Source organism: Vulpes vulpes, chromosome 2 (genome assembly GCF_048418805.1).
Source record: "Vulpes vulpes isolate BD-2025 chromosome 2, VulVul3, whole genome shotgun sequence".
In the NCBI taxonomy this organism is placed as follows: Eukaryota; Metazoa; Chordata; class Mammalia; order Carnivora; family Canidae; genus Vulpes; species Vulpes vulpes.
Window position 1 is genome coordinate 36,734,583 of NC_132781.1, and position 12,598 is coordinate 36,747,180.

Sequence of the window (12,598 nt, forward strand, 5' to 3'; positions counted from 1 at the left end):
CTACCTTTGGGTGATTCAAATGGACATATATTTACAATATATCATATGTACATATAAAATATATTTAAAATAAAACATTTTAATTAGCAATAATTGCGCCTCGGATAAACCTCACTGGATACGATACTGCCACTGTGCAAAGCTAAAATAAAACATTTTAGAAAAAAACACTCTTTGCTAAACATCCCAGAAAGACAGAACCAACATACCAAGTTTAAATATCGTCAAATGGGATCCCTGGGTGGTGCAGCGGTTTGGCGCCTGCCTTTGGCCCAGGGCGTGATCCTGGAGACCTGGGATCGAATCCCATATCGGGCTCCCGGTGCATGGAGCCTGCTTCTCCCTCCGCCTGTGTCTCTGCCTCTCTCTCTCTCTGTGACTATCATAAATAAATAAAAATTAAAAAAATAATAAATAAATATCGTCAAAGGCTAGTGCTTCCCTTCCCTGCTGTCTTGTGGCTTCTACCTTTCTTTGCAAATGTTTAGGGACTGGTGTTTGTTCTTGCTTCAACCACAGGGATTTACAGAGAGAAACTGAGGCAGAGGGTTGCAGGCACACAAGCATGAGCTTCCTGCCCTTAATGACTTTTTGTGCCCAAAATTAGCATTCAAAAATCTATTAAGCAGCTATATTATTGAGAATACACAACCTTTCCATAAAACTGGCCTGAGGTAAGCTCTGAAAATGGTTCACTATTCACTCGACCCAGAAAATCCCACAAACTCATGCAAACTAAGAGGTTCAAATCTTCACTTCCTATTAAGAACACCCCTGAAATTGCCCAGACCATCAAGGTTATGTGTATCTGAAAAGCCTCCAAGTCTCTCAAAGATGTCACTTTGCAGAAGCAATGCATGCATGCTGTTCTGTTACTATAATGTTCAGCTTTCAGCAGCGGGACAAGGGCTCACCCTACCATTGCTGAAAGCGCCCCTGCTCAAAGTGGAACACAAATGTGGTGGCCAGGCATGGGTTGAAATGACAGACAGTGACTCTTCTACAAATGTGGAGGTTTATTTCAACAAAATGTGAAACGAATACATTTGACTGATGCTCCTTGCTCATCAGGGTATGTGTCCATCGAATTCTCAATGAGACAAGTGAAGGCTGCTTTGTGAACGAAGTGAATATGGCAATCTCAGCTCAAGCAAGTCTTGGTCAATACATCATTTATACTCCTCCTAGCTCAGTAACCTTGCATATGTAATGGGCTGGGGGGAATATTAGATTGCTCAATTTCTATGGCTCTTCCTGGCTTCTCTGTATGAAAACCCCCTGTCTGGGGGCAGACCTACAGTGAGGTGCTCTGGGGATGGGGGTAGGGGGGCAGGGTGGGAGGTAGGCATGACAGACTTCCAGAGAGGAACCGTATTCACTTAATGTGTCATATTCACTTAATGTGTCATAGTTTGGTGAAGAGGGAGAAGTAAAACAAGTGTGACCCACCCTGCCTCTGAAGAAATGCCAGGGCGAGCACAGGTGTTTGTGCCACCTACAGGTATGTGGAATTTTGCTAATTACAGAAAAGAATAATCTGGTCCAAGACTAATCCAATATTTACTTAAGCTGATACCAGCAGTAGTGGATGCTTCTCTCTGGACTGAACATTGTTCTCCACCTTTTCCTGCCCTTAGCTCCAAGCTCCAGCGGGCAGGCAGTGGAATCTCCAGCCACACAGTGCCCATTTGCGTGAGCCAGTCCCAAAGAAGGGGGTGGAGCTTGTTCTTGTGCGTGTACTATAGCGTTAAGGCTCAAAACTGTAGCTTGTACAAAAGTATTCATACCACTCCACTAAAACGTCTTAATGATTGATTTCTTCCTTGGTCATCAGAGACAAATGCAATTAGCTGCACTGTGAAAACTGGATGCTACACCAGCCCTGATCAGCTGCCACTCCTGCTTGAGGAACACCAATGGGGGGAGTCCAGAAACTCTTTCCTTGAATAAACAGGTTGTTGAAAAGAAACTCTCTCCACCACTGGTGAGGAGGCCCCAGCCGCTGGCCGAGGAGGGACCAGTGAGCCTGGAAGACAACAGCACCACGATGGAGTTGTAGATAATCTTAAGGTCATGTGGATTCTGTGTTCCCCGGAAGCCTGCTCACATCGGGGAAGACCAGTTTCCGTGCTGAGAGGTCACACCAGGGTTCCTTTCAGCAGCTGTGGGGAGACCAGCTATATCTGCTGCTTGTGGACATTCCAGGAAGAGACAAGACCTGGAGGGAGGAGGGATGTCCGCTGCTAGGAGAGTTGCTCTGGAAATAGAGCTGAGTGACTCTGGAGGCACTAGTAACCTTTTAGAACTATCAAAGTTCCAGGCTTAATAGTAAGTAATAACTTTCCAAGTTCTAAAAAAGAGAGACTATCTGGCCCACTTTCCCTGTGGCATGAGTTATTACTTCCCATCAGTGACACAAAGGGCCAGGCCCCCCACCCCCACCCCCGCTCTTCTGCCCTAGCTTGGGCTACTGCACTGCCTATGTGGCTACCAGCAAGTGCAACAGCTGGTTGAGCAGTGATATGCAAGGTAGTGATAGTTCAACCATCTTTCCATTTGTTCTAAGAGAATCAAGCCCACAGTCAAGGCCCCTAAATCAACAATCGTGACTTGGTCTATCTTCTTTCTTTGCTTCTTAAGTCACAGTTTTGCCCTCCTCTTTGAGTTCTCATGGAGCTTGCAGATTTCATACTCCATGAAGAAACAAGTACCTTGGTGTGATTAAACCAGGAGCTAGTCCTCTCCCGTACCACCTAGTGCGTACCGGGCTGAACATGGAGGTAAAAAAGACAATGGACTTGAGGCTTTCTCCTTGCCCCAGCCCTCCTCTGCTGCCTCTGGCTGCAGGCTCATGGAGCCGGGGCTAAGGGAGGGCTTCTGACTGCCCGACAACACTTCACATTTCCCTGGGCTGGGACCAAGGAGCTGTCAGGACAGGAGCAGCAGCCCTGCTTTTATGTAGTGAGACCTCAGGGTACAGCCTTGTACCATTCATTGCCTTCGTGAGTCCTTGCAGGAAAGGAGGGCTGTAGTCACAGACAAAATAATAAATACTGAACAGGATGGGTGTGACTGGTAGGGGCTTTGTGACCCTATATCCCATTATGTCATGCATAACTGAAAACATTCGAGGGGGAAGCAAAATGCCATTTGGATTCCAGTGCTGGGTCTTCTGTGCCTTCTCATTAGAGTGGTTTCAGCTGTAAGAGGCAGCTCTAGCCCTTTTCTCCAGAGGCAGGGATGGGCAGGAAGCTCTTTCTACGTTGAAGGGGAGTCCATCGTGGAGAGGATCCGTACGACTTCTGCTCGCTGAGTGGGTGAGATATGCTGAGTCATATGGACGATGGAGTCCATGGCAACCTCGGGATTGGCCTGTACCAAGCTGGAGAGGAAGATTGGGGATGGTGAAGAAGAGAGAAGCAGAAGTGTCTAGATGGGGAGCGAGGAGGTTAAGAACTACCTGATAACATGCTAATAGAATCCACTGCAGATATATCAGGCACCACCTCACCTAATTTGTTTTCCTATATGAAAAAAGTCCCCAGCAGCAAGGCAGGTACAAAAAGGACCCAACACGTTTTTGCTACGTCAGAAAGTAAGGAATTACTTAAAAAACCCTAAAAAACCAAAAAACCCCCACAAACCAATAGGGACATGTCACAGAGTGGAACCAGCACAAAGGTGCTTCCACTGGCTAAATCTGGGACATTTTGGGCATTAAAGTTAAGTGTAATAATGAATTGCAAATTATTTTAAAAAATATAAATTCATTATTGGCATAGGCTAATGAACATGTACATGAATGGGGGGAGAGAGAAGACTGCTCATGGAGACTGGAGTGAGGACTGTGGAGGACAGAGAGTTGGGAAGTTCTCCTTTTTGCAACCTTGCCATAAAAACTGGATCAGACATGGGTCAGCCAGGAATGCCTGAAAATCCTGATGAGTAACAGGACATCTCCAAGGCCTTAAAGTGTCTCCCCACAGATTGCCTATTAGGTGCAATGGGGAAAATCAGTAATCATACAGTGGAGAAATCGAGTAACATCTTGGCCAGGTGATTCTAACATCAGTAGGAGCAGAGGACAGGTCTCCAGATGTGGTGCCCTGTGAAGGCTACTTCATGTATGTAATATTCCAGTGGAGAATGTAGCTGCCATGGAATCAGCTTTTCTCACAGTCTGAAGATCTGCACTTGTAGCTAATAGTTGGGCACAATGAACTAAGCCTTCATCTAGTGGAGATTACTAAGTGCCCTAGAGCCCAGCAGCTGAGAAAGAATTGTGTTTCAGGGCTGTATTTTTACTGGAGGGTTCATTACAGCAGTCTCCAACAGAAAAAACCCACAAAGACTGTAAGGCATCATCTCACGATTTGTTCTTAAATCTTAGCTCCTTCCAAAGAAGTGAGCCCAATTTCTCCCACGCAAGTTCCCCAATGCGGGTCTCACCTGCGGATCTGCTTGAGGACATAGTCTCTGCTAATATATTTGATGTTTTCCTCGATTACTGAGCGAACACCATCTTCCTCCGTCAGCTGTTTCTCCAGCCACTCCACCAGATCCTTGTTATTGTCCCAAACATAGGCCTGCAAACAACAACTCCTGGTCAAACACCAGGGCTAGGCTGGACACTCTGTTCACTTTCTGGAAAATTCACTCCAACAGCTTGCTCAGTAAAAAAGAGTTGTTCAAGTTTTTCCACTATTGTTGGCATTGTAAAGAGGAAAGAGGCCTCAGGACAAGAGCTGTCCTCATTCTCTCTTTTCTTCTTTTGGTACAAGATGCATCTTTGAATCATTTGCTTGGGCCCCTGGAGGCATCAGGGCTCACACCTGACTCAAGTCCTCTCATTCTAGGTTTTTACCTATTCCACAAAGGCTGAGAGAATGTAATCACCTGATGGACCTGAGAGAGTTAAAAGCCCAAATTGTTTAATCAAGTTCTGATTGTGGGGAGCCTGCCTGGTTCAGTCAGTAGAGTGTGTGACTCTTAATCTTGCAGTTTTGAGTTCGAGCCCCACGTGGGTGTAGAGTTTACTTAAAAAATAAAAATTAACATGTATTTAAAAAAAATAAAAATGAAGGGGCGCCTGGGTGGCTCAGTCATTTGAGCATCCAACTCTTGATTTTGGCTCAGGTCATGATCTCAGGGTTGTGAGATCGAGCCCTGTGTCCAGTTCCATGCTCAGTACAGAGCCTGCTTGAGATTCTCTCTCCCTCTTCCTCTTCCCAACTTGTGCATATGCTCTCTCACTCTCTAAATACGTAAATAAAATCTTTTAAAAAAGTGGGGGGGGATCCCTGGGTGGCTCAGCAGTTTAGTGCCTGCCTCTGGCCCAGGGCATGATCTTGGAGTCCTGGGATCAAGTCCCACATCAGGCTCCCTGCATGGATCCTGCTTCTCCCTCTGCCTGTGTCTCTGCCTCTCTCTGTGTCTCTCATGAAAAATAAATAAAATCTCTTTTAAAAAATAAAAATAAATAAAAAAATGAAATGTGTTTTTTTCTGAGGAAGTGAGACACAATTTTAAAAATGTAAGTCACTAGCCCCCACCAGGCTGGCAGATGAGTTGCCTGGTTGTGGAAGTCTCTTTCAATGAGGCCTGGGGGGACTGATGTATGGGAAGTCTTGCTGCTAGGGGAGAGCCACTAGGTCAGAAATCGACCCCCCATTTTACCTTCTGAGAATATTCTAAAGGTGCAAGGCGTCTGTAACCCTGAAAGTCTCGACAAACCACCTTGTGCCTTTTTTTCCGAGATCATTTAGCCGAGTATTTCCTAGGTAGTTGACTACATAATAATTCAGGAGTGTGTTAGAACCTAATAGCCTTCTCCTTGCTCTCTTCTACTCTCATTTTCTTTACAAATCATTTAGGAATCGTTTTGTTAATGGTTTCCGGAAAACCAAGTACCACCATTAGGGCTCATTCATATTTATGTCATTTTGTTTGGGTAATTAAACACAAAGCTCGTCATTTAAAGGTGCGCTATCCTTCTCTGTTATCACTAACGAAGTCAAAGTCAGAATGACAATGAGTTTGGCGCTGTAATTTAATAGGTGGGTGCATTAGGGACTCTCAGAAGCTTTGAGGCTTGAGCTGTGGCTCAGGAATCCTGCATACCAGCAAGGCGTCAGTGCCACAACTTTAACTTCAGGACCCACAAGGCACAGAGGGAAGGTCTTCTTCACACCCTTCAAGGGCAGCACTCAGTCAGAAACTAAGCACTGTGTGGTTTTCTAACTTTCTATTTCATGCCTTCATAAAGAATGGTTTTTCAGACTCTTGCTTCATCTCTAACTTAGCTGGTGAGTTAGCTATGACTGGTTATTTATTACATCACGTGACTGACTTCTACATTTCTAAAAGTTCTTAAGGAGTCCTTCACAGTTAAAGGATTAAGGAGCCCAGGATTAAGGGTCAGCAGTGTGCCCTTTCTAGTTCTTTCTCTGGCCCCCAACATGCCTGCTCTGTTTGGAATAATGGACACAAAGATCAGCTCTCCTGGCCAGGGTGGGATGGCCAAGCTGGCGTAGGCCCAAGCAAGACTTCCCACCTCTCGGTGCCTCGTCAATCTCTACTGACAAAGAGGAGGGATGGTGATGTTGCCCCTACAATGCAGTGGTCTTCACTCCAGCATCCCAGCACCAGTGTACCCTGCATATGGACTGGATATACTGGGATTCTTACCCGCTGCCACCTGAACTCAGACATTTCCATCTCTATCATTGGCAATTTAGACTTCTCTAAGGCTTGAGAACTTATGCACATGCCCCTACTTATGCAGATTTTGGGGGCTGGAAAAAATAAAACAGTGAATGCTTCTTGGGTTTCAGAATGGAAAAAAAAAAAACACAACTAGATTTATCCAAGAATCCCAAAGCCTTTAGTTTAGGAGAATATTTAATACTCTTATTAATCATTTTTAATCCGTTTGCTTTTAATTAAGAAACAGCATGATGCTTTCCTATCAACATATGCCAGGGAGCAGATTAATTGTGGCTTAAGATAACTCTCCTTGATTGGTGTAATGTATTAGCTAACGAGATGCCTGCTTCTAACGATGCTCAGACAGTATGCTGGAAAGCCAGCTACCCTCTAGAGGAAACTCTTCTGTCTTCCCCTCCCACAGCCACAGAATATGCTAGGTGTTTAAACATTAAAAAAAGTTCCTAGATAGGATTAAAGCAACGCATTCCAAGTTTTGGAGTTGTTGCTCTAAAGTCTCCTCTTTGAAAACATGGGCCCCATGTATGGAAGATTTGCTGTTGGCTCAAAATATGACAACTGGATGACAACCACCAAACCTTAGTAAAGTTTTCATCACGGCAGAGTATACAAAGGCGAAGGGGTTGCAAATCCCAGTCAATAGCATTTGTAGCAAGAATAAACAAATGTAAGCACCCACAGTGCCACAGGCTTTTCCTAATGGGCCTGGGAGGGTTTGATGTACTGTTGTGGCCTAACTGCCTTTAACTGGGAAGAGCAAGGCTCCCTTGTATGGAGGGAGGGAGGCTATGGTTCCTTGTTTGCCCTCTTAGAACAGAGATGGAGGACTCATCATTCCAGGCAATCCAGGAATAGGGCCAACCCTATTCATAGAAAGAAAGCCATTATCATTTCCTCCCTTAAAATTATGAAAATGTGGCTAATTATTCCTAGTGTTCCAAGTGTGGATTTTAGAAGCAAGTGTGAAATGCCGGGCTGCTCATTTCTTGACAGGCCTGGGCTCATAAGTCACCTGCCTCACACTCATGCCAATCAGAACATTCTAATACCAATAAAGTATTAATAATTAAACATCACAACCCTGGCCTTAAAATAAATGTTCAGCAGATACTTTATCTTTCTCTGCATCAGTGGATAAGTATCTCAGGCACTATGCAGTCTCACTAATTGTATGTACTAATTAGTCTATCGCACAAAATCTAAATGACCTGTTTAGAAAGTTTCCTTTCTAAGTATTGGATAGCTGTTAAGTCCTCCTTATTCACTGTACAGGAGGACCAGAGAGTGACCAGGGCACAGTCTGATGGATGTGCGTCCTGATTTCCATGCCCTATAGATAGCTTACCTTGTGAGCTATCTGGAGACACCTCTAGCAATGTGATTTTTTCTGAAGTTTAGGAGTAAAACAGCAAACAGCCATGTGGGCTGGGGTGGCCTGTGGACCCCATCTCCTCACAGCTACTCCAGTCTCAGCCCCAGGCTGACCCAGGGCCAAAAAATATTTTCCAGGTTCTGCCTTCCCTGGCCCCAAATCAGAAGTTTGGTGCATGAGACTTGTCCAGGGGGAGTTTGAGGCCAGGCTCTGGGGACAGGGGAACTTGACCCTACGAGTGGCACTTTGTCCTCTGTCATCCTCACAAGGGCCTCCACTGATCAACCATCACCTTTAGAAATCCAGAGTAAGAGTGACTGGGTAGTGAATGATCAGTATAATAAGAATGCGTTACGGCACCCTAGATTGTGGATAAGTTAGAGCAGGCCAAAATGAAGACAGTACTGAGAAGCTACTGTGCTCATGGCTTCTGCTACAATCATGAAGTTACACATCTGTAGCTCTTAGTTTATGTTATTGTTTTACCCTCTGACACGGGTTATGCTGAGAGAAAAGGAGCAAAACGGGCCTCTTTTGTGTGTCTACGGAGTGCCAAGCACTGTGCTCCATACCTTATTTCTCATGTCATTTGAAACTCACTGAACCCTGTAAAAGAAACATCATCTCTGTTTTACACAGGAAGGGGCAAGGCTTAAATAAATATCATGTCCAACTCAGCAAGGTTGAGATGCCAAAAATTTATGAGATTCCAAAGACCACGTTCTGCTCATGGGTTCTAATCTCAGTTTCTGCTACTGGAGCTTGGGGGGTTGGGGGAGGTGGGGGGAGGAGAGGATCAGTCTTTGAAAAACCACATACCTCAGACTATGGATCTAAGAATCGAGAGAGAGAACCTACCCGCACAACAGTCGCACACCATATTCCTATGACCCAATTTAAACCTAAGTTCTTGGTATTATTTTCAGGGAGCTGCAGTAATGCTTTTCTTCTCTTGCAGTGAAGCCCTGAACCATAAACCTTACTATTTCCTACAATAGGACTGTCCCAGTGGGTTCCAACAGAGTACTGTGATTCCTGGGAACAGATTCCTCTCTGGGAAACAAAACAATTGCCCTGCTAAGTTACATAACATCACGGTGTCTTCAAATTTTCTGCCCCCAAATCTCTTTCTTCAGGATTATGATTAAAAAAAACAAATTCGCTGGGACAAAAGAACGCACAGCATGGCTGATGCCTATCACTAAAGCCCTTTCCCTGCCAGAAGCCACCGTGAGGATCAGAGGGTCTCCTCCTGGTGCAAAGCCAAGGTCTGGACTTGGTCGGTGTCTACACTTGAGACACAGTGCACATTATCTATCACTGAAGAACCAAAAATGGGGGGGCAGCAGACATTTTTAAGGTTTTAAGCCATTCCCAAACATGGAGCTGATTCTATGTCAGCCCTTCAGAGGCAGCACAGACGGCTTTTGCACAGTGCAACACTTTCCTCTCAAGGGCGCTACAGATTTTATCACCCACCCCACACTAAACTAGGTCCTGCTGAGCCTACAGAATATGGAAGGAGGCTTCAAAACCACATCATAGCATCACTGCCCTTCCTTTGTCTCCTCAGCTGTCCTCCTGGACTAAAGACCTCAAGAAAATGTGGTCTTTTGTAAACAGGAGGGAGGGAGTAGCCTTAGTTATTAGGTACAGTTGGGCCCAGTGCCTCAGGCAGCCTCCTGACCTCCTAGGGCTGCAGTTGTCTCCTGCACTTGATTTAGAGCTGGACTCTGTGTACCTACAGCCCACTGTTCTCTCCATCTCTACGAGATGGCCAGGACCTGCTCTCTAGATGCACGGTCCCCTGGATATAGGATGCTAAGGGACAACTGAAGGGCCCTCCCCCCACCACCTCACTTCATGCTTGGAAGGAAGCGATTCCTTCTCACCCCTGTGCTTACAGAGGCTGTGCACGTCCATTACTGACTAATGTGGTAGGCAGGGGGTGCAGGCCTCTCCTGGCCACACACACACAAACACACACACACACACACACACACACACACACACACACACACACACACACACAAACACACACACACACACTCCATTTACCTAGCCAGCAACTCTTAACTGGAGAACAACCTCTTATTTTACACTTGCGTGACTTTCAATGCCAACTTCCACTAGAAGCTGCCAGTAGCCACTGACAAAATTGTCTCACTCAATTATGATGCCACAGACTGACCTTAACCTGAACCAGATGTCGCATAAGGCTGCGCTCGCCCACTGCACATCTGAAATATTTATCTAAAGAAGCTTTTCAGTCGTAAAGAAATGGGTAGGCTTAACACATAAAGGTGAATCTTAGAAGCACCCAGATTCACTGGCTTTAACAATGATGGTGAATCCTCGGAGTTCCTTCCTGAGAACAGTCAGCAGAGACATCAAGCAACACTTTGCAGGAAGAGGCTGAAGGGCCTGCACTCCCTCAAGAGTATGCTAACCCAGTAGGCACCAAATATTCTGATCAAAATAGCTATCAGGAAAAGACACTTTCAGCATATACTACCAATATTCTGATAAAATGTATATATGATATATATGATTTACTTTTAATCCATGTAAGAACCACCAATAAGGGTCAATTCTTTTTCTCAGTAAAAGTAAATAGAGAAATAAAAGTTCCAACTCTTTCTTCTCACCCTTTCATGGACTGTCTTGTGCAGCCCACAATTTCAGGACCAAGTGCTGGTGTCTGGTCAACTTGGGCTCAGACCTATCCCCTCCCAGCCCTGGGGCAAGAGTAGCAGGGAGGCACTAGTCCAAGCCCTGTGTCCTCTCCATGAGATCAGCCCAAGAAGATGTGGGATTCATAGTTCCCGCAGGCAGGGTACACATTTCTTTTCAGCTCAGATTTGAAATCAGAAGACCTTTAGTTGAAGCCTTAGCATCTCTTGCCTACATAACCATCACCCCCGATTAGGCTTCTTGCTCCTGACCCCTGCAGTTCCACCCCCCACCCAGTCTTCTGAGTGATTTTCTGACAACACAAATCAGAACATGTCATTCTGCTGCTTTAAATACCTCAATGGCTTCCCACAGACATCAGTCCAAACCCTCAACACATCTGCTATGGCCTGACATGATCCCAATTTCTGAGCCATCCTGAAATATCTCCAGTGCTTTGGATGAATGATACTGTTGCTATCAGGCCTTGAAACATGCCATTCCTTCTTCCTGGAACATTCCTCCTATCTTCTGGCCACCTTCACCCCCATCCCAATCTTTTCTTCTGGTTCATTCCTACTTTGTTTTCAGGTCTGCTGAGATACCATTGCTAGAAGTCCTTGACTCTCCTCCTTCCCACAGAGTGGCTCAGGTGTCCTTCTCTGTGCTCCATGATGTCCTGGGTTTGCTATGTTTAGTATCAGCCATACTGCTGTACGTGACCTCACAGCCAATCTATTTCCCCCTTGAGATGGTGGGCTCTGTGTGGATAGGAATAGCACCTGCCTCTTTCACTTTTGGGGCTTAATGCAGTATCTGGTATACAGTAAGTCTTCAAAAAGGTCTACTGAATGATAGAACGAGCAGCAAAAAAATGTCCTACAACCTCTTCTAACAAGCCATTGAGACGTGTTCCTGTGTGGGAAGGGGACAAGGCATAGGCCTGTATGCTTCCCTTCCACTTCTGCCTTTAGAGACCTGGGGATTCTTAGGTGGGGGGTGAGGGGCAGAGTATGAAGGCTCTTCTGGGGGCATCCACCTACCTTCACAGTTCCTTCCACTTCTACAAACCAGCGCCGTAGCATGGCCTGGATCTGGCCATCGGTCAGCTCTGGGTTGGCATTGTGGATTTTCTTTTTGACCAGGTCCTCCAGCAGGAGACGCCTCAGCCGCCAATAGAAAAAGGTACGGGATGTTTTCCAATCCAGGATGTCCTACATATAGACAAGAATAGGCTCAGTCATCTCAGCTTGATCCCTGCTCAGAGCCCAGTGCAGAGAGAACTCCACAGGCACAAAAACGTACTCTCTCACAAGCCCCTCAGACACTGGCCGTGACTCTAGCACTTGCCACTGTCTCCCCATTTTGGAGTTGTGGCCCCCTGTCCAGAGCACCGGGCATAGCAATGGGCCTTGTGAATGTTAAGTCCATGTGTGGCTACAGTGTTCTGTGGAGGAGTCTGTGTGGAATTGCTTTGGAGCAGAATGGCTCTAACAACTTGCACGCAAACTCTATGTGAACTGGCTGCTGATGGAACTTGATACTGGAGTAATCCACAGCCTGAGGACCACCTAGGCAGCTGTCCCCAGGGGAGGTGCACCAGACTCAGTTTCCCACCAGTAAAATGGAGAAAGCCTTCTGAGGGGTCCATGATAATATAAACCATAAATTGCTTTGGTGATAATGGATACACAAAAAAGGGATAAGTCTCTCCAAGAAAACTGAAAACAGTTTGATCTGCACATGCTGTTTTAATCCAACCTTAACAGCTTCCTGCTCGTGAGCCTCTGTGCATGAGACATACACTTGCTTGCTCGCTTGCAGGTC

At 45.7% G+C, this 12,598-nt stretch overlaps 1 protein-coding gene and 1 non-coding gene across 14 annotated transcripts in view; both read right to left on the bottom strand.

Moving 5' to 3' along the window:
- ACACA (acetyl-CoA carboxylase alpha) overlaps positions 1 to 12,598 on the bottom strand; it is a 307,669-nt gene that overhangs the window by 17,187 nt on the left and 277,884 nt on the right. For 10 of the 13 annotated variants that reach the window (XM_072747659.1, XM_072747658.1, XM_072747656.1 and 7 more), the window contains 3 exons: positions 11,815 to 11,985; positions 4,450 to 4,586; positions 997 to 3,382 (listed from right to left, as the gene is read on the bottom strand). In XM_072747659.1, the coding sequence (XP_072603760.1) occupies positions 3,259 to 3,382; positions 4,450 to 4,586; positions 11,815 to 11,985 (432 nt within the window). In that variant the 3' untranslated portion in view covers positions 997 to 3,258. Of the gene's footprint in view, positions 1 to 996; positions 3,383 to 4,449; positions 4,587 to 11,814; positions 11,986 to 12,598 lie in introns of those variants that run through there. The other 3 variants (XM_072747661.1, XM_072747660.1, XM_072747664.1) reach the window with 1 other exon arrangement.
- LOC112918179 (U4 spliceosomal RNA) lies at positions 6 to 144 on the bottom strand. The gene has a single exon (XR_003234615.1). It is a non-coding gene; the product is annotated as a U4 spliceosomal RNA (small nuclear RNA).